The sequence below is a fragment of the Bombina bombina genome, chromosome 7, assembly GCF_027579735.1.
Source record: "Bombina bombina isolate aBomBom1 chromosome 7, aBomBom1.pri, whole genome shotgun sequence".
Lineage (NCBI taxonomy): Eukaryota > Metazoa > Chordata > Amphibia > Anura > Bombinatoridae > Bombina > Bombina bombina.
This window is the reverse complement of record NC_069505.1, coordinates 295,638,471-295,661,823: the sequence shown is the minus strand read 5'-3', so window position 1 is coordinate 295,661,823 and position 23,353 is coordinate 295,638,471. Positions and strand designations below refer to the sequence as shown.

The following is a 23,353-nucleotide window of genomic DNA, read 5'->3' as shown; positions in this document are numbered from 1 at the left end:
TGTGCCCACCATTGACAGTTGTGAGCTGCATAGTGTGTGTGCCTTCGCACAAGATTCAGATTTTCTTTACAGGTGGTCATTATGTTAAAGGGTGCATAACTTCTATCTTGTATCCTAAACCACCTGACACACAGATGCTACTAGAGAACTGCATTCTCTGTTTTTTTTACACTTCCCAGTTTGATGTTATAATGTGCACAGCACAGTGTAAACTGTTTATTCATGCTATCACCAGCTTATTACAGATATGGGTTACTGTGACAAAGTGTGTGCCCTATATATTGTTTGCTATATCCCTTTGGTACAGGATCCATGTTTAATCATATGTCAGCCATAGTTCTAGTTCAAGTTTCTTCTCCCTCAATGTTATACTGGTTAGTCCCACTGATAATTCAACTCCCACCCAGGTGCATAAGCTGGTTAACTAAGTAACCTTGAGAGGTCCACTTTATATTGCTATTGTTAGCCTGCTATATACAGCCTTTGTCTACTGACCAACAACCATAGAAGATGGGGTGGTATGGTACAGTCTATGTATATATATATATATATACACTTTCTTGATCCACTGGAACATCACTAGCACACTGATATTCAGGGTAGAACAATATCCCCCTTAGACCACAGTTTAACTTACCTGTATATGAGGAATTCATATATGTGTTTAACACACACTTGGACATATTGCCATCACCTATAATAGTCATTATAATATCCCTACCATGGTACTTCCAGTTTTACTTTACCTATATGTACTATGAATATTGACCCCTGCTACATATATGGGTTCTGAAAGTTATTGTCTAGTGTTTATATTCCACTGCAGGAATGTGTGTTATAGTTATCTAGTGTAACATAGGTTGTGGCCGCATCATATTTTTTAAACTGATTCATACTTATGGACAAAGGTTCTGTTTACTAAAATTAAAATCTCACGCCTGAAGCATCTCTCTATAAATACACTCAACAAGAGATGTTCCCTGTGGGTTTGCTTTTATTCTATGGTTTCATTAGGTATACCATTTTCAGAGGTGCCTCAGGGTAAGCTATTTACTTGTTTACTTTAAGTTTAGATATGTATATTACACTAAAACCATAGCCTTTTCCACGCATCACACGTCTGTGATTTTAGATAGTGTCTACGACAACTCCCTCTCAGTGCCTATAGAGGAACTCCCCTATAGGCTCATTTTAGTATAGCTATAATCAGAAGAGCTGCAACAGCCACCAGACCCCAAGTTGTCCTCTATAACTACGGAGGAGCCTCGCTACCTTTTGGCATATAGCAGTGGTTTCTTAGTTAATATAACTATTAATAATTAATATAACCATTTCCTTAATTGCTATCTGCGCTCTCCTAGACTTAGCCTCTATTACTAATAGCGATAGATATGTTGGCTGCTGTTTTAGCAGTGTTGGCTCCCTTAGAAATACTCCCAAAAACAAACAGGCTCTCCTTAAGTGTTTACTACTCTCTCCTAGGGGCCGAAGCTACCATACTAACAGTTGTCATATACTGTTTTGAAATGGAATGTTTCGTTTTTCAGCTATGCTATTTTACCACACAATGGGAATACTGAATACGGGATAGTCACTGTTTAATGCTAATATTCTATCTTATTATACATTTAATCACCTACTTGTTTCCTACCCCCTGTATCATCCCACCCTACCATTGAACGGATCATTTATTATAGTCCCCTCTTCTTCCTAAGTTCAATCACTACCACAATATGTGCCTACTGTCACCTATGGGGAATCGTCTATGATATTTGATCTACGTTCCTTACACCAAAATCTATCTATTTACTTAGATATGCAGTTTTTTAGGGATGCTTCAGGGTAAAGTTATTTACCACCTACCTTACATTCCGATATATTCAGCTGTATAGGTATCTGTTTTGTTGCCTAAATGTTGTGTTATATTAATTTTATATGTTATTTGCTATCATTATTTGCGACTGTATGACTGTCATCCGTAACTTATCTATGCTCTTGCCCACATTATTGGTACATATTATTTGTCCCGGTTGAGCCTCTCTCCTCCCTTTCCCGCTGGTACTTACTGCCTGCGGGTCATATCCCTCCTCCTTTTTCCTGCATTGCCTATAGGTGGCACTCCCCTAGGAGAGGGGCTCACCCAGAGGTCCCCTAGGCTCCAACCATTTTAACGTCCCCCCATATAATATATTGTAGAGTCCAATTTCTGTTCACCTCATAGAAAGCGAATCTGCTTGCATTAAGTGTTGGATTAGGATTCAACTGCTTTCTATTTAACTGCTGCCCCTCATTTTTTTATAAACATGTCCTTCCTCTTAAGCCTTACATATCGTAATTATATAATATTACTCCTACTAACTAATCTCCTATTCTGCCTAGCTCCGCCCCCCCACTCCCTTTCCCGTTCCACCTCGAGCGGCTCTTGCCCGCTGCACTCCTTTATCCCCCTCCTTGCTAATTTGGTCCAAAAGTGGCCAAACAACTGACTCTGAGTAGCTACATTAGAAATAACGTTCATGATAATACTCTGTCCGCACAAGACCAACGCTGTAGCTACTTCCTTTTTAAGCTTAAAATATAAAACTGAAGTCTCAATCTAGATAGTCCAAATCCCTTGCTAATGCCCTCGATACGCTGGATTTATATCCCCCCTATGTATGCCTTTATTGCCCAGTCAACCTCTCTCCATTGACATATCTCCAGCCAATTATAGCTTCATCACTTCATTAAGAATCTTCCTCAAATACCATTCTTGAAACTCATAATTGTTTACTAGATTGGTATAATTTGTATTGTTGGTTTGGCAATACCTTTGTATTAGCACTGTATTGTTTTATTTTTATTAGTCATTGCTTTTGGATGTCTCACTATTGTTATATTTGTTTATGACTTCAATAAAAAATTATCAAAAAAAAAAAAAACGTTTTTGGGTTTACTATCCCTTTAAGCAGAGGGGATAAGATAAAGAACTGCAGAACAAGTGTCTTTAACCTTTGCACTACACACCATTATTTTGTTCCCTCCAACAGTGAGTTAACCCTTGTATGTCACACCGGAACCCAAGGAGTTTTTTTTCTCCCATTTGTTTTCTATTTTTAAAAACATTTTCTCTGTTTTTAATAAACCTACATTTTCTTTTGTGGCTTATAAAGGCTTGTCCTCTGCTTCCAATGAGTTCATACACTAGAGCGACAGTCGGCATTAATATACCTGTATGACTATATATGTAGTTTCTGTAAATAAAAACATTTTTAAACCAACCTTTCTTGTATTAGAAAAATATTAAATAGAATTACAGGTCCATATTATCTATATGTAGCATACCACCCTAAATATACTCTGTAATCAGAATGAGACCAGATTCACTACCCCATACAATCCTCATTTAAAGGGTCATAATACCCAAATGTTTAAACACTTGAAAGTGCTGCAGCATAGCTGTAAAATGCTGACTAGACAATATCTCCTGAACATCTCTATGTAAAAAAGAAAGATATTTTACCTCAAAAGTTCCTCAGTAGCCACCTCCCATTGTAAAGGATTTCTAAGCAGCATTTTAGTGTGTCTGTCCTTTGACAGCTGAAAGGATGAGCCTCGTGAACTCTCATATTATTTCACCAATCAGGTAAAGGAAGCTTACTATGAAATCTCATGAGAGTTAAGTCAAATCTCATGAGATCACAGTAAGAGTTCATGACCTCAGCACTGCTGATGCTGATTGGCTGCTGTTCATTTCTTTTTTTTTTTTTTTTTTTTACCTGCAGCTGGGAGCAGGTGAAGTATAACTTTTTACACAGAACTTACTCTGCTGAGCTGAGGAAATTGTGAGGTAAAATATCTTCCTTTTTTACATAGAGATGCTCAGGTGATATTTTCCTGTCAGCTTTTTACAGTTATACTGCATCAGTTTCAAGTGATTTAGCATATGAGTATTATGTCCCTTTAAGCTAGATGGTCATTGCACCTTCAGCTCAAGGATAGCTTACTTGTTCTTGGGACACTTACATCTTAGATCAAATGATGCGTTCAGAAATAAAGACTCGTCTGAGAATAACATGTAGATGTATTTTTTAAAGTTTCATTAGCTGTTTAAATATTGACAAAATAAGTGTAAAGTTTTAGTGTCTATAAAACAATGGGAGCTGCCATGTTGTAACTTAAGTTACCTTCTCTGCTGTGACCAATATGAGACAGTTTGAGACCAATGGCTGTGTGGGATATAAGTGTTCTGCACTTCCATTTCTAACAGGAACTAAAAAACTCACAATTTTAGAACGGAATTTTAGGAAAAGGGGACAAAACTAATGAAAGTATATTGCCAGTTGTTTTTGTTTTCTTTGGGGGGGTTATACATACAATTTATGGTTTTAGATTACTATCTCAAAGTGTTTAATGTCCATTTAAAGAGCACAACAGTTGTATAGTATACACCCATAATAAAAGCACTGACTTGCTTAAGACCCGCATCAAAATACATGTTTTATAAAGAATTACAAATGCCATTTTGTTGCAAATTCAAACTACTCATCACTCTCAGTATGAGTACTTGGTCTCCTATATTGTGGCCACTGGGAGTCCGGATGTAAAGGAACCTGTGTGTGCACTGATCTTAGCAATTTCTGTGAAGCATGTAGCTGGTTCTGGCAAATGGAAGCAGACACAGATGACCTTAAATATATAGGTATATCTTTCAGTGTTCTTTACAGAAATCTTTGCCAGCTGGGTAGTATTATAAAGCAGCCGGCTGTGGGCAGTGTAATACTTTCTAATATAACATTTTCTGTTATCAAAAGTACAAGTTTAAGTAAAAAATACAATGTTAAATTATATAATAATGTCCCTTTAAGCAACGTTTATCATTTTCAGTTACATATTTATCAGTCTTGCAGGGATCTGCATAATTCTGATCATTTATAAATAAATGTTACCCCCTGATACTAAAACATTAGGATTCTAATTTGTTCCAGCTGTACATAAAGCTTTTAACCTTTTGTTTTTTTTAATGTTTCTTATGCAAATGAACAACTGCAGCTGGAGATACTGGGTATTTCCCGCCATGCAATGCCGCACAGCGATGGATTAATCCTCCTCTTTTGCTTTAATGCACTAAAAGCAGCGCATTGTTAATGTATTATTAATAATCTAAAAGTAACCTTCACACATTTCCAAACCAATGCTACAAGCAGTTTAGAGTGTTTGCACTGCAGTCACACGCCGATGCAAATACTCACTAGGTTTACTTTATAGAATGGGGGTATAAACATGTAACAAAGATTATCTGCTATAAACCTTCAACAGATTCTGCAGCGCTGGGCAGCAGCCGAACACCTAGATTATATTATTTATAGTGTATTATTATTCTATATGTTGAATTATAAAATGACAGAAACGTTAGATAGCTATATGAATAGAGGGAGCTAACAATCTAACTGCAGCACGTTGTCAGATGATGGGCTATGACGAGCTTGAGTACTGTAGCCACAATTTAAAGTTTGATTCCGATAGTGTGAAATACTAACAAATAATAATAATAAATCCTATTTAGTTCTGTTCTTGTTATAAAGGGACATGAAACCCATTTTTTTTTCTTTTATGATTCAGATAGAGAATAACATTTTTAAAAAGTTTCCAATTTATTTCTATTATCAAATCTGCTTTGTACTCATGTTATTCTTTGTTGAAGCGATATCTAGGTAGGTAGTGTGCACGTCTAAAGCACTACATGACTGAAATGGTGCTTCCGCCATTTCGTGCTCTCGCTAATGTATAACATTGTTGCAAAACTGCTGCAGACACGTGCACACTCCTGAACTTGCCTTCCTGCTTTTCAACAAAGGATAAGAAGAAAACAAAGAACATTTAAGAATAGAAGCACATTGTTACCGGGACACTGAACCCACATTTTTTCATTAGTGATTTAGATAGAGAATATAATTTTAAGCAACTTTCTAATTTACTCCTATTATCAAATGTTCTTCATTCTCTTTGGATCTTTATTTGAAATGCAAGAATGTAAGTTTAGATGCCGGCCCTTTTTTGGTGAACAACCTGGGTTGTACTTGCTGATTGGTGGATAAATTCACCCACCAAAAAACAAGTGCTGTCCACAGTTCAGAACCAAAAAGAAGCTTAGATGCCTTCTTTTTCAAATAAAGATAGCAAGTGAATGAAGAAAAAATGATAATAGGAGTAAATTAGAAAGTTGCTTAAAATTGCAGGCTCTATCTGAATCATGAAAAAAAATTTGGGTTCAGTGTCCCTTTAAGTTGTTTAAAATTGTATGTTCTATCTGAATCATGAAAGAAAAATGTTGGGTCTTATGTCCCTTCAAGCACTATCTGTATGTTACAAACAATGTTGCCAATACTGTGCTCAGACGTGCACACTTCTAAGACTACCTCAGTATGCTCCCATGGAAGGGAGCTAACATTCCACAAAGGAGACCAGCAAAAAACCTTTAAAATAGAAAAACAGAATAAAAAGGTTTTGTTTTTTTATTGCATTCTGTTTGAACCCTAAAAGTTGAATTTTTACTTCATGTCGCTTTAATATAACCTGAGAATGCACTAAACACTTTATCTGCTCAGCAGATTTAGTTTGATTTGAGTAGAAGCTTCATCACAAACACATGACGAGGTCTCATGATGATACCACCACACGCCTGTACTGTCAATAAATCGCAAACTAAACAGAAACCAAATTCCCTACAAAATGTTTAGTTATGTGTAAATGTACTTACATTGTTTTTCCAGCATTGCCTGTAAGTGAGGCTTTTTCCCCATTAACCCAAGGGAGGCTGCATCCTTCGAACACTGCCTAACTTTCCAACATTATACCCAGTGATTGCTGAGATCACTCTAGGATCTCATTTATATCTGTCCTTAAATGGCAAAGATAAATAGAGACCTTTCAAGAGGGACGTACCCAACAGCATAACTCTGCAAGCTTAAAAGGGACAGTTAACCCAAAAACGTTCTCCCCTTTAAATTCCCAATGATCCATTTTATCTGCTGGAGTGTATTAAATTGTTTACAAGTATATCCTTATTTCTGCATTTGAAATAACTGATTTAGCCTGTGGTATCCTCACCTATACTGAAAGTTTCTATACTTGAGTCTACAATATTGATAAGCCTAACTAATCACAGCCAGCAGAAGAAATTACACTCCCAGTGGGGTGCAGGCTAGTTAAGTAATAACATTATAATTTTCCAGTGTTCTCTCTAAGTATTGAGACAAATATAAGATAAGTGATAACATAATGAGATCTGATATTACCTGTAATCTTAACCCATTGTAATAGGCTGTGGTTTAAAAGCACAAAACCAGCTACTTCAGATACACAAATAAACCCGAAAATGCTATGTATCACACTTTTAAATGATTCATGTAAAGCATTTGCAGTGCAGAGTATAAATGCTGAGGATTATTATGCAAATAGAAAAAACGGTCCCTTTAAATAAAGGCATTACAGACAGCAGGTTTACAGATTGTTATGAAGCTTTAGTAGAATGGCAGAATCTAGCGCTATAAAGTAACCAAGTACCAGTTACAATCTCTGGCCACTACCAGTACAAGAAACACAGAATGTCTTGTGCAGTTTATTTATACTCAAGACTGCAGCCGCCACTAGTAAAATGTGATCTCACTACTATTTGCTTCAGAAGAGGCAGTAAATTCCCTAGTACACAATGCAGTGAGTAGCCCAAGGCAGCTGCCTGTTTGGGCTAATGACAAATCCATTCTTGTAAAGCGGACTTGACATGCACCTTCAGCCTTATTACATTATAGCCACATACAGAACTAAAGGGTTAAATAAACAAAAACACTTACTCTGATCGCCGCCTGGTCTCCAAGCCATCTGGTAAGAAGAGTTTTACTGTAGACACTATACAACCATGGGTCACTGTCAGGAGAGAACAAGATACTGTAAATCATAGAAAACACAGAAGACACAAACAGATGCCATTTCAATAAAATAGAGATCTTCGTCAAATCTACTTAGATTAGATATATAGATAGATTGACAGATAGATAGGATGATAGATAGGATGATAGATAGGATGATAGATAGGATGATAGATAGGATGATAGATAGGATGATAGATAGGATGATAGATAGGATGATAGATAGGATGATAGATAGGATGATAGATAGGATGATAGATAGGATGATAGATAGGATGATAGATAGGATGATAGATAGGATGATAGATAGGATGATAGATAGGATGATAGATAGGATGATAGATGATAGACAGTTGTGTCACTAGTGGGGTGCGGGCCGCACCCGGGTGACAGCCTCCAGGGGGTGACAGCACCAGATTTTTTTTTTTGTTTGAAATTTTATTGAAATTCAAAGAAATACAATGTAGAGATGCATATATTTTTTTATTAGAGGGGCCAGCATTTGTAAACATTAGTGGGACTGGGGAAGCTGTAGAGACACCATTTTTTTTGGCCCTTGAGCCAGCGCTGCAATTTCCACAAATAGTTTTCCTGGCTGTTTTTGCTTGTTTGTACTTTGCTCCTCCCCTGCCCAATTTCACTATGAATGTTGTGGGCGTGCCATGCAGCATGCGAAGTTGGGTTAGCCTAAACCTGCCTGCCAATCTGTGCTCACTGATGTGTGGAGCAGTGGAGTCGCTCACTGCTGTGCTGTCTCTCTAAACGGGAATGCCTGGCACCTGACCACATGACTGTCTGACACTGTCTCTAAAGTGAAGGAGCCACATATGATGCCCACCAGACCGATACGGTGACGGTACATTAAGTGCACACTGAAGAGGTAGGAGGGGAGGGCGGGGGTCTGGGGGAGGGCAGAGTGCAGAGGTGAATGGCCATAAGAAGTGGTAGGCACGTGGCCCGGGGCTGTGCACTGAAAGACTTGGAACAGAGTCAGAGAGCAGAATTTTCATAGTTTGCACCTAAAACTTTTCTTTAGTCATTTATTTTTAGAGTGCTCTGTTTATCTTTCATTTTATGCTCTGCTGAGCCAGGGAGCAGCTCTAGGCATGAGCTTTATAATTAATGCAGTTTACATATTTTTTGTATGTGTGTGCCTGAGTGTTTCTGTGTGCGTGTGTGCCTGAGTGTTTCTGTGTGCATCCGAGTGTGTGGTGGTGGGGTGACACCAACCCTAGTGATGCCACTGTAGATAGTTGGATGACAGATAGAGATAGTTGGATGATAGAGATAGTTGGATGATAGATAGCGATAAATGGATGATAGATAGAGATAGTTGGATGATAGATAGATAAAGATAGTTGGATGGATAGATAGATAGATATAGTTGGATGATAGATGGATAGATAGATATAGTTGGATGATAGATATATAGATAGAGATAGTTGGATGATAGATAGCGATAAATGGATGATAGACAGAGATAGTTGGATGATAGAGAGATAAAGATAGTTGGATGATAGATATAGTTGGATGATAGATAGATAGATATAGTTGGATGATAGATAGATAGATAAATAAAGATAGTTGGATGATAGAGATAGTTGGATGATAGATATATAGATATAGCTAGTTGGATGATAGATAGAGATAATTGGATGATAGAGATAGTTGGATGATAGATAGATAGAGATAGTTGGATGATAGATATAGCTAGTTGGATGATAGATATAGCTAGTTGGATGATAGATAAAGATAGTTTGATTGATAGATAGATAGATAGATAGATAGATAGATAGATAGATAGATAGGGATAGATAGAGATAGTTGGATGATAGAGATAGTTAGATGATAGAGATAGATGATAGAGATAGATATATTAATAGATAGAGACAGAGATAGAATATAGTGACAACTAAAAGGTAAGACCACAGATACTAGAAATCTACTACATTCAATATTACATTAAAGGGACATGGATGCCAAAATTAAACATAGGAGATTGAGATATTTCAATTAGCAAATTTATCTCTCTCTCTCTCTCTGTATTCTATGTTCCAATTTTATTCCTTTACATGAGGGCATAAAGAGGTAGGCTCAGGAGCATGCATGTGTATTAAGCACTATGCGGCAGCTGTGTTTGTAAATGTTATACATGCAGTTGCCTACACACATACATGCTCCTGAGTCCACCTCTGTATGATCTCATGGAAAGGAGCTAAATCTGAACCAAGGATACAGAGAGAAAGAGGTAAATTTGAGAATAATGGTAAACTGGATCATTCTTTTAAATTGCATGCTCTGTCAGAATGTCAGTTTAATTCGGACTTTAATGTCCCAGGAAAGGTTGTTCATTTTCTATAAAGTAAAAAAAAAAAAAAAATGACAAACAATTTGTAGCATTTTATGAGAAAGACAAAAAAATAATCCCACAATTGACCTACAGAAGAGAAAAATGGTGCAAAACAGAACGTGTCACATGACAGAATCAGAATGTTAGAAGTGTTCTAAACCTACAAAGTCCTTTGTCACGTGCGTATAGAATCTAGAGATAGTTACAGACAAATATCTTTGGTATGTGTGGTCCCTACTTACCAACTGGCTTAAAGAACCACTGAACCCAAAAAAAATTATTTTGGGATTCAGATAGAGCATGCAATTTTAAGCAACTTTCTGATTTACTCCTATTACCAATTTTTCTTTATTCTCTTGCTATCTTTATTTGAAAAAGGAGGAATCTAAGCTAAGGAGCCAACCAATTTTTGTTTCAGACTCTGGGCTGCACTTTTATTGGTGGGTGAATTTATCCACCAATCAGCAAGAACAGCCCAGGTTGTTTACCAAAAATGGGCCGACATCTAAACTTACATTCTTGCTTTTCAAATAAAGATACCAAGAGAATTAAGAAAATTTGACACTATGAGTAAACTAGAAAGTTCCTTAAAATTGCATGCTCTATCTGAATCGCAAAAGAAAAAAATTGGGTTCAGTGTCCCTTTAAATAAAATATATAAAAAAACTTTGAGAGTGTAAATAAAAAGTAAAACAACTTTGCAATATACTTTCATTAATTATTTTGCCCCTTCCCCTATAATTGGGACAGTCTACACCAAAATTGTTATTGTTTAAAAAGAGAAATATTGCCTTTACTACCCATTCCCCAGCTTTGCACAACCAACATTGTTATATTAATGTACTTTATAACATTTAAACCTCGACATGTCTGCCGGTTTCTAAGCCACTACAGACAGCCTCTAATCACATGCTTTTTTATTTGCGTTTCAAAACAGTAGACTGCTAGTTCACGTGAGCCATATAGATAACATTGTGCTCATGTCTGTGGAGTTATTTATGAGTAATTGGCTGAAATGCAAGTCAATAGATAAATAAAAAGTCATGTGATCAGGGGGCTGTCAAGAAAGGCTTGGATGCAAGGTAATCACAGAGGTACAAAGTATAGTAATATAACCATGTTCGCAGTGCAAAACTGGGGAATGGGTAATAAAGGCATTATCTATCTTTTTAAACAATAACTTTTCTGAAGTAGACTGTCCCTTTAAAAGGTTTTTCCAAAATCAGAGCACTGGAAGTGTACCCCACAGGCATTAGAAGTCTAACATTGCCATATCTAAGTGGCCTCAGCACAGCCCATTAGATAAGAACTATAATCCTTGGCTACTGAAAAACCATTGCAAAAAACAAGGTGTTAATGGATTCTAAACATTTTTCACACTCAGCTAGTAAGTTATAATTTATAGCAAAACAGCAGAAAAATAACATAAATACAAGGCTTACTGTCCCTTTAAATAACCACATATTTAGGAAATCTGCCATGGGCCCATTTAGTCCAAACTGAGAACTACTTAAAATGTAATTGTTAGCGGACTGTAATATACTTCTGAATATCGTTTTTCTAGATTAGAGAGTTAACCTAAACCTAAAAGGGACATTCTCTATCTATGTATTTTTATATATATTTACTATTAATGTACAGTTTGCGGTAACTGCAATTCGCCGTTTACAGTTGGTGTGATTAGCGTTTATGGGGTGGGTGATACAGCATCTGTTTGGCTGAACTGTGAAAGTTTTGTGAAAATATTTTGTCAGCAGACACAGAACACAGGGTAGTAAGGGACGCAAAAGGAATAGAGAGTGTTTAACATACTTAATACCAGACTAATTGTAATGCAAAGATTATACTTTAGCAATAAAAAATGAAATGTACACATTTAAAGGGGCAGTAAACCTACAAAAACAGAATTTATGTTTACCTGATAAATTACTTTCTCCAACGGTGTGTCCGGTCCACGGCGTCATCCTTACTTGTGGGATATTCTCTTCCCCAACAGGAAATGGCAAAGAGCCCAGCAAAGCTGGTCACATGATCCCTCCTAGGCTCCGCCTTCCCCAGTCATTCGACCGACGTAAAGGAGGAATATTTGCATAGGAGAAATCATATGATACCGTGGTGACTGTAGTTAGAGAAAATAAATCATCAGACCTGATTAAAAAAACCAGGGCGGGCCGTGGACCGGACACACCGTTGGAGAAAGTAATTTATCAGGTAAACATAAATTCTGTTTTCTCCAACATAGGTGTGTCCGGTCCACGGCGTCATCCTTACTTGTGGGAACCAATACCAAAGCTTTAGGACACGGATGAGGGGAGGGAGCAAATCAGGTCACCTAGATGGAAGGCACCACGGCTTGCAAAACCTTTCTCCCAAAAATAGCCTCAGAAGAAGCAAAAGTATCAAATTTGTAAAATTTAGTAAAAGTGTGCAGTGAAGACCAAGTCGCTGCCTTACATATCTGATCAACAGAAGCCTCGTTCTTGAAGGCCCATGTGGAAGCCACGGCCCTAGTGGAATGAGCTGTGATTCTTTCAGGAGGCTGCCGTCCGGCAGTCTCATAAGCCAATCTGATGCTGCTTTTAAGCCAAAAAGAGAGAGAGGTAGAAGTTGCTTTTTGACCTCTCCTTTTACCAGAATAAACAACAAACAAGGAAGATGTTTGTCTGAAATCCTTAGTAGCATCTAAATAGAATTTTAGAGCACGAACTACATCCAAATTGTGTAACAAACGTTCCTTCTTTGAAACTGGATTCGGACACAAAGAAGGCACGACTATCTCCTGGTTAATGTTTTTGTTAGAAACAACTTTCGGAAGAAAACCAGGTTTAGTACGCAAAACCACCTTATCTGCATGGAACACCAGATAAGGAGGAGAACACTGCAGAGCAGATAACTCTGAAACTCTTCTAGCAGAAGAAATTGCAACCAAAAACAAAACTTTCCAAGATAATAACTTGATATCAACGGAATGTAGGGGTTCAAACGGAACCCCCTGAAGAACTGAAAGAACTAAATTAAGACTCCAAGGAGGAGTCAAAGGTTTGTAAACAGGCTTGATTCTAACCAGAGCCTGAACAAAAGCTTGAACATCTGGCACAGCCGCCAGCTTTTTGTGAAGTAAAACAGATAAAGCAGAAATCTGTCCCTTCAAAGAACTTGCAAATAATCCTTTCTCCAAACCTTCTTGAAGAAAGGATAGAATCTTAGGAATTTTTATCTTGTTCCATGGGAATCCTTTAGATTCACACCAACAGATATATTTTTTCCATATTTTATGGTAGATCTTTCTAGTTACAGGCTTTCTGGCCTGAACAAGAGTATCAATGACAGAATCTGAGAACCCTCGCTTTGATAAAATCAAGCGTTCAATCTCCAAGCAGTCAGTTGGAGTGAGGCCAGATTCGGATGTTCGAACGGACCTTGAACAAGAAGGTCCTGTCTCAAAGGTAGCCTCCATGGAGGAGCCGATGACATATTCACCAGATCTGCATACCAAGTCCTGCGTGGCCACGCAGGAGATATCAAGATCACCGATACCCTCTCCTGTTTGATCCTGGCTACCAGCCTGGGAATGAGAGGAAACGGTGGGAACACATAAGCTAGGTTGAAGCTCCAAGGTGCTACTAGTGCATCCACTAGAGTCGCCTTGGGATCCCTGGATCTGGACCCGTAGCAAGGAACCTTGAAGTTCTGATGAGACACCATCAGATCCATGTCTGGAATGCCCCACAATTGAATTATTTGGGCAAAGATTTCCGGATGGAGTTCCCACTCCCCCGGATGAAAAGTCTGACGACTCAGAAAATCCGCTTCCCAATTTTCCACTCCTGGGATGTGGATTGCAGACAAGTGGCAGGAGTGAGTCTCCGCCCATTGAATTATTTTGGTCACTTCTTCCATCGCCAGGGAACTCCTTGTTCCCCCCTGATGGTTGATATACGCAACAGTCGTCATGTTGTCTGATTGAAACCGTATGAATTTGGCCTTTGCTAGCTGAGGCCAAGCCTTGAGAGCATTGAATATCGCTCTCAGTTCCAGAATATTTATCGGGAGAAGAGATTCTTCCCGAGACCAAAGACCCTGAGCTTTCAGGGGTTCCCAGACCGCGCCCCAGCCCACCAGACTGGCGTCGGTCGTGACAATGACCCACTCTGGTCTGCGGAAGCTCATCCCTTGTGACAGGTTGTCCAGGGTCAGCCACCAACGGAGTGAATCTCTGGTCCTCTGATCTACTTGTATCGTCGGAGACAAGTCTGTATAATCCCCATTCCACTGACTGAGCATGCACAGTTGTAATGGTCTTAGATGAATTTGCGCAAAAGGAACTATGTCCATTGCCGCGACCATCAAACCTATTACTTCCATGCACTGCGCTATGGAAGGAAGAACAACAGAATGAAGTACTTGACAAGAGCTTAGAAGTTTTGATTTTCTGGCCTCTGTCAGAAAAATCCTCATTTCTAAGGAGTCTATTATTGTTCCCAAGAAGGGAACTCTTGTTGACGGAGATAGAGAGCTTTTTTCTACGTTCACTTTCCACCCGTGAGATCTGAGAAAGGCCAGGACAATGTCCGTATGAGCCTTTGCTTGTGGTAGAGACGACGCTTGAATCAGTATGTCGTCCAAGTAAGGTACTACTGCAATGCCCCTTGGTCTTAGCACCGCTAGAAGGGACCCTAGTACCTTTGTGAAAATTCTTGGGGCAGTGGCTAATCCGAATGGAAGTGCCACAAACTGGTAATGCTTGTCCAGAAAGGCGAACCTTAGGAACCGATGATGTTCCTTGTGGATAGGAATATGTAGATACGCATCCTTTAAATCCACCGTGGTCATGAATTGACCTTCCTGGATGGTAGGAAGAATTGTCCGAATGGTTTCCATTTTGAACGATGGAACCTTGAGAAATTTGTTTAGGATCTTGAGATCTAAGATTGGTCTGAATGTTCCCTCTTTTTTGGGAACTATGAACAGATTGGAGTAGAATCCCATCCCTTGTTCTCCTAACGGAACAGGATGAATCACTCCCATTTTTAACAGGTCTTCTACACAATGTAAGAATGCCTGTCTTTTTATGTGGTCTGAAGACAATTGAGACCTGTGGAACCTCCCCCTTGGGGGTAGCTCCTTGAATTCCAGAAGATAACCTTGGGAGACTATTTCTAGCGCCCAAGGATCCAGAACATCTCTTGCCCAAGCCTGAGCGAAGAGAGAAAGTCTGCCCCCCACCAGATCCGGTCCCGGATCGGGGGCCAACATCTCATGCTGTCTTGGTAGCAGTGGCAGGTTTCTTGGCCTGCTTACCCTTGTTCCAGCCTTGCATTGGCCTCCAGGCTGGCTTGGTTTGAGAAGTATTACCCTCTTGCTTAGAGGATGTAGAACTTGGGGCTGGTCCGTTTCTGCGAAAGGGACGAAAATTTGGTTTATTTTTAGCCTTAAAAGACCTATCCTGAGGAAGGGCGTGGCCCTTACCCCCAGTGATATCTGAAATAATCTCTTTCAAGTCAGGGCCAAACAGCGTTTTCCCCTTGAAAGGTATGTTAAGCAATTTGTTCTTGGAAGACGCATCCGCTGACCAAGATTTTAGCCAAAGCGCTCTGCGCGCCACAATAGCAAACCCCGAATTTTTCGCCGCTAATCTAGCCAATTGCAAAGTGGCGTCTAAAGTAAAAGAGTTAGCCAATTTAAGAGCATGAATTCTGTCCATAATCTCCTCATAAGAAGAATCTTTATTGAGCGACTTTTCTAGTTCATCGAACCAGAAACACGCTGCTGTAGTGACAGGAACAATGCATGAAATTGGTTGTAGAAGGTAACCTTGCTGAACAAACATCTTTTTAAGCAAACCCTCTAATTTTTTATCCATAGGATCTTTGAAAGCACAACTATCTTCTATAGGGATAGTAGTGCGTTTATTTAGAGTAGAAACCGCCCCCTCGACCTTGGGGACTGTCTGCCATAAGTCCTTTCTGGGGTCGACCATAGGAAACAATTTCTTAAATATAGGGGGAGGGACAAAAGGTATGCCGGGCCTTTCCCATTCTTTGTTTACAATGTCCGCCACCCGCTTGGGTATAGGAAAAGCTTCGGGGGGCCCCGGGACCTCTAGGAACTTGTCCATCTTACATAATTTCTCTGGAATGACCAAATTGTCACAATCATCCAGAGTAGATAACATCTCCTTAAGCAGAGCGCGGAGATGTTCCAATTTAAATTTGAATGTAATCACATCAGGTTCAGCTTGTTGAGAAATTTTCCCTGAATCTGAAATTTCTCCCTCAGACAAAACCTCCCTGGCCCCCTCAGACTGGTGTAGGGGCATGTCAGAACCATTATCATCAGCGTCCTCATGCTCTTCGGTATTTTCTAAAACAGAGCAGTCGCGCTTTCGCTGATAAGTGGGCATTTTGGCTAAAATGTTTTTGATAGAATTATCCATTACAGCCGTTAATTGTTGCATAGTAAGGAGTATTGGCGCACTAGATGTACTAGGGGCCTCCTGTGTGGGCAAGACTGGCGTAGACGAAGGAGGGGATGATGCAGTACCATGCTTACTCCCCTCACTTGAGGAATCATCTTGGGCATCATTTTCTCTAAATTTTGTGTCACATACATCACATCTATTTAAATGAGAAGGAACCTTGGCTTCCTCACATACAGAACATAGTCTATCTGATAGTTCAGACATGTTAAACAGGCATAAACTTGATAACAAAGTACAAAAAACGTTTTAAAATAAAACCGTTACTGTCACTTTAAATTTTAAACTGAACACACTTTATTACTGAATATGTGAAAAAGTATGAAGGAATTGTTCAAAATTCACCAAAATTTCACCACAGTGTCTTAAAGCCTTAAAAGTATTGCACACCAAATTTGAAAGCTTTAACCCTTAAAATAACGGAACCGGAGCCGTTTTTATATTTAACCCCTATACAGTCCCTGGTATCTGCTTTGCTGAGACCCAACCAAGCCCAGAGGGGAAACAAAAACAACTGCGCATTAGTGGCGCGAAAATGAGGCTCTGCCTATGATTAGAGAAGGCCCCCAGTGAAAAAGGTGTCCAATACAGTGCCTGCCGGTTATTTAACATAATTCCCAAGAATAAAATAACTCCTCAAAGCTATAAACTATTAAAAATGCTTATAAATCAATCGTTTTAGCCCAGAAAAATGTCTACCAGTCTTTAAAGCCCTTGTGAAGCCCTTTATTCTTATTCAATAAAAATGGCTTACCGGATCCCATAGGGAAAATGACAGCTTCCAGCATTACCAAGTCTTGTTAGAAATGTGTCATACCTCAAGCAGCAAAAGTCTGCTCACTGTTTCCCCCAACTGAAGTTAATTCCTCTCAACAGTCCTGTGTGGAAACAGCCATCGATTTTAGTAACGGTTGCTAAAATCATTTTCCTCTTACAAACAGAAATCTTCATCTCTTTTCTGTTTCAGAGTAAATAGTACATACCAGCACTATTTTAAAATAACAAACTCTTGATTGAAGAATAAAAACTACATTTAAACACCAAAAAACTCTAAGCCATCTCCGTGGAGATGTTGCCTGTACAACGGCAAAGAGAATGACTGGGGAAGGCGGAGCCTAGGAGGGATCATGTGACCAGCTTTGCTGGGCTCTTTGCCATTTCCTGTTGGGGAAGAGAATATCCCACAAGTAAGGATGACGCCGTGGACCGGACACACCTATGTTGGAGAAATAATGTTATATATTCTTCACATAGTGCAGAATTATATAACATTATCTTAGCGCAAACTTTATACAACATAATATTACAGCTAAAATTTGATTATAAGAGAGGATTTTTCAGACCGCCGCTCTTGCTCTACTGAGCGGGTCTGGTTTTCCCCCTGAGCGCATCTGGGCAGCTATCAGAGCAGGAGCTACATTGAGTGTAATGGCACGATCGGGCCGGGCTGTGACTAGACAGCTGCCCAGATGCGCTCAGGGGGAAAACAAGACCCGCTTAGTAGAGCAAGAGCGACGTTCTGAAAAATCCTCTTGAAAATCAAATTTTAGCTGTAATATTATGTTGTATAAAGTTTGAGCTAAGATAATGTTATATAATTCTGCACTATATGCAGAATTATTTAACATTATTTTGTAGTTTTACTGCCCCTTTAAAGGACCAGTAAATACAGTAGATCCCCAAGGCAGAACATGCTGTGATCTGAGATCTCATCGCAGAAAATGCATCATGTCTGCAGAAAGAATAGTATACATGCAGGAACTGTTAGCAATTTAACTATGTAGCGCTGCTCCACATTAGACTGTTCTCTTCAAACAGAGCTGTTCTCTGGCTGCACTGTAAGTTTTCATTATCACAGTGCATCCAGAGCAATGTGCTGTTTGAAGTGAACAGTCAAATATGCAGTAGTGCGGCAAAGAAGCATCGCATTTGTTGACTGGCTCAAACCCACCCCCTAGCATTCCCCAGTCTGCAAAGCTTTTTTTCTTTTTTATGGATGTAAGACATTCTTATGAGCAATGCGCTTTTATTACTAGTACATTTCTATGTTGGACCATGAGAAAAGGAAACAAATTTATTTGAGACATTTTACAATTTTAAGATTGCTTTATCCTCAAGTTAACAAACACATTGCAATTGAACTGGTGCTTTAATGTAACAGCCTAATTTAAAATTGAATTTTATTTAAAATGAGCTGCAGATACGTTTTTCACTACAAAAATCTCATTGCAGAAAGTGAAAATAGGTTTTGCTTCTGGGCAGTAGATTTGCATGATCAACAAATGCATGATAATTAGTAGATTATTGTCTGACAAAATTCAAAGTTATGTCTATTTCCATTCCCCCTGTATCATGTGACAACCATCAGCCAAACACAAATGCATACACGTACCATGTGACAGCCATCAGCCAATCACAAATGCATAAACGTACCTTCTGTGAATTCCTGCACATGCTCAGTAGGAGCTGGTGACTCAAAAGTGTAAATATAAAACGACTATGCACAGTTTGTGAACGGAAATAAATTGGAAAGTTTTTTTAAAACTGCTGCTCTATCTGAATCATGACAGTTTAATTTTGACTTAGGTGTCCCTTTAATGTCCCTTGGGACCACACTGTGACCCTCCAACGCACCATGTTTATCTAAGAACAAGACAAATACACCTGAGCCATGCACTGTGGCCCCTGGTCTTTAGGTTGGGCAAACCTGTTCTTGAATATGACATATTGATAGGACAATAAACGTAAGAAATAAGCGCAGTGCATTCAAAGCATTGAAGCATGTGAATGAGGTAAAAGTACAATTTAGTGCCCTCTAGGTGCCTTCTTACCTGCACTGCCAGGGAACATTCTTCACAAGCAGTTGTTTTCAAGCAGGGGTGTGCAGGGAGAAGAGCCAATCAAACAACGTACTACCTGCCCTAGTGTGCACTCCAATAAAGGAAAACACTGACTACTGTGTACTCACAATTAACTCTATTCCTCTACTGGTGAGCTTACTCTATTAAAGTCTATGAGGTGAGCAGAACAGCATCTGATTGGTCGTATAGGGGGAAAGGTACTTTTAGTATTCGCATGTTGCAATACTTTGAATACGTTGCAGTTACTTTTTACATTACAGGGACATATTAGCAGAAAAAAGAAAAATGTGCTAATGTGTAAGAGCATTTTATTATTGCACTATTGCTTGCATGGGTTAAACACATAGTTAAAGCACGCTATAGAGCAGCAATCCACTACTACGACTTAGCTGAAAACATCTTATAAGCCAATGACAAGAGACCTGTGTGTGTAGCCAGTCACCAATCACCAACTAGCTCCCAGGAGGGCATTGCTGCTCTTTAGCCTACCCAAGCATGTTTTTCAACAAAAGATACCAAGAAACAAACTAAATTTGATAATGAAAGTACATTGAAAAGTCACCTTAAACACATAACAGGCTGGTTAAGTGCACTACGATCCCACAACTCTGCATTCCACTTACCCTGATGTTGTAAAGTTATTACTATGTATATTTAATAGTTAGTATTAATTCTATCTCACATATCTGTTGAAAATGTAGAAAAGTGCAAGGATACCATTTGATGCGATTACACAATGTTACAAAGATTAATCAAGGTAGGAGGTTGTCCTTTTGTTTTTAACCTATCCGAGGGTGCCTCTGGTTTTAAATGCACAGGTGTATCTGTCAGTATCCACGCTATGACTACGGCATGACAGCCGAAACGCGTCAGCGGAACTGACACACACCACTCTATTGTGAACCTGTTTTTAAATGTACGAATAAAGATGTTTTTTACCTGCTATTGAAGTGACTCCGGGCTCAAAATACTTTTACCTATTTAAAGGGACAGTCTACTCCAGAATTTTTATTGTTTTAAAAGATAGATAATCCCTTAATTACCCATTCCCTAGTTTTGGATAACCAACACAGTTATATTAATATACATTTTACCTCTGTATTTACCTTGTATCTAAGCCTCTGCTGACTGCCCCCTTATTTCAGTTCTTTTGACAGATTAGCAATCTAGTCAATCAACGCCCTCTCATAAGTAACTCCACGGGCGTGAGCACAAGGTTATCGATATGGCAATACCAAGAGAACAAAGCAAATTTGGTAATAAAAGTAAATTGGAAAGTTTAATTTTGACTAGACTGTCCCTTTAAAAGTATTGTTATAATGTAGCAAGAAAAAAAAAGAAAATTAAACAAAAGCACATTTATATAGTTTTATAAAAGAGTCCCAAGCGGAATTCAGATCTGTGGTATAGAAAGCACATAGGCAACTTAATACCTTGCTTGAGTTTTATGCAGCTCCAATAACTACTTTACAGGCTACGAAGTAGGGCTATAAATATGACATTGGATGAAAGGAACGACCACCCGAACTTAGCATTTTTCCCTTACACGAACCTTTAAAGCCCAATTCCTTTACGCTAAAAGATTGGATATGAGTACTCGTAAACAAATCTCTGATTTCACTCAAACACTATTAAACAGTTGCATCATTTATCTTACAATATTTTGAAATCAGAGAATACAAAACATTGCCTAAATATAGGCTGCTGTCTTCATTTACACAAGTAATGCATAAGGGCTATTTATAGCACTGCTATATAGATCAATTTACCACCACACTGAGTCATTGCCACATGCTGTAGTTCCATCCATTAGTCAGTTTATTTTTTTCTTATTTGTTTTCTCTTTATTAGGGAAAAGAACCAATTGAACCGCTTTACATCGTTAGGATATTCCATGCTGTTCTAACAGCGGTGAGCTTTAATGCCATTACATCCTACCTTTTTTTAGCATTCTGCACCCTTCTCCTGTTAGTCAATGGGAAATCCAACTGGGGGGGTGCCTAGCATCGAAGGCAGTCCCCCATGATCCAATCCCAGCCTTGAAATCATGTGATCGCATTGACTATCGTGTGATTTCGCTTTTCCTGCAAGTGTACCAAAGCTAAACACTTTCCCCAAACATGAAGGGGTTAAACTTTGATCGCTTATTTACATTTGACAAGGAAATCACAATAAAAAGACTGTAGTTTGTGTTTATTAAAATAAATATATTTTTGTTCCTAAAAAAAAATGTTTCTTCCCGTCCTAAAGAAATGTTTACATGTCAGGGTTGTATATATGTGTACTTCACTAAGAGTTGTGGAAGAGGTCTTGATCAGCCAAGTTAGTTAGTGGGAACTATGCACCCAATATTTTTCCAGTACTTTTTTTAAATTTGAATTTAAAGGGACATAATACCCAAATGTTTAAACACTTGAAAGTGATGCAGTATAGCTGTAAAAAGCTGACAAGAACAGATCACCTGAGCATCTCTATGTAAAAATGGAAGATATTTTACCTCAAAAGTTTCTCAGTAGCCACATCCCATTGTAAAGGACTTCTAAGCAGCAAATCAGTATGTCTGTCCAGGGACAGCTGAAGGATTGAGCCTTGTGCACTCATGTTATTTCCCTATTCAGTGTAAGGAAATTTACAATGAAATCTCATGAGAGTTAAGTAAAATCTCATGAGTTCACAGTAAGAGAGTTCATGACCTCAGCACTGTTGATGCTGATTGGCTGCTGTTCATTTCTTAATTTTTTTTTCTTTTACCTGCAGCTGGGTATAACTTTTTACACAGAACTTACTCTGCTGAGCTGAGGAAATTGTGAGGTAAAATCACTTCCTTTTTTACATAGAGATGCTCAGGTAATATTTTCCTGTCGACTTTTTACAGTTATACTGCATCGGTTTCAAGTGAGTTAGCATATGAGTATTATGTCCCTTTAAACTGCGGTTACTTAAAGTGAATGTCAATTTGGATGAATTGGTGCCCGGTTTTTAATAAACCTATTAAAAACAAGGGCACTTTAATTCATCAAAACTGACATTTTACTCCTTTTCTTAAAAAAAAAAAAAACGTACCTTTTAATCCTGAAAGCCGCTCAGTGATTCTCCCGGCTGTCGGAAGCCTCTTCTTATGTCAGACATAACTAATCCAGCTTCCTCCAATCATGGCTTTCCCCCCAGGGGAACATGGCCTGATGCAACGCCGTGATTGGAGGAAGCCGGATTCGTCATTTTGGACCCGCGAAGAGAGCTTGCGACAGGCGGAGGAAGCGCTGCAGCAGCTGTCAGGATTAAAAGGTAGGTTTTTGAAGAAAAGGAGCGAAATGTTATATATATATATAAATCAATCTCTGACAATGATCTTTTTAAAAATAGGGACGCCTCCCAAATAAACAATATAAAAGTGATAGAACACAATTAATAATAATGAATTGTTTATTTACTAAAGTGATATTATACTAGCAGGTGTATAAAGTGCATTTGTGATATACGTGTTAAACCTATATTACTTCAATAATTGGTTATACCAATATGATTTAATACAGTGTGGACCGTAACAAATTATTATGTAGACCATAACCAAGTGTATTTAGTGCTTAGTTTGAATAGTATCTAACATATATTATAAAAAAAAACTTCAAATAAAAAAAGATTAAAACTATAACCTTGAAAGTAACAAAATCGATAGAAAAATAGGTTATAATGTATATAAGTAGCTAAACCTCCGATCTAATCTAAAAGCCAATGCAACACTATCTAATTGCTAACA

General features: G+C 38.5%; 1 protein-coding gene across 6 annotated transcripts in view; it reads right to left on the bottom strand.

Moving 5' to 3' along the window:
- The window catches only part of SLMAP (sarcolemma associated protein), a 494,984-nt gene that overhangs the window by 230,321 nt on the left and 241,310 nt on the right, over positions 1 to 23,353 (bottom strand). For all 6 annotated transcript variants that reach the window (XM_053720860.1, XM_053720859.1, XM_053720862.1 and 3 more), the window contains exon 3: positions 7,833 to 7,905. In XM_053720860.1, coding sequence (XP_053576835.1) covers positions 7,833 to 7,905 — 73 coding nt within the window. The remainder of the gene's footprint in view (positions 1 to 7,832; positions 7,906 to 23,353) is intronic.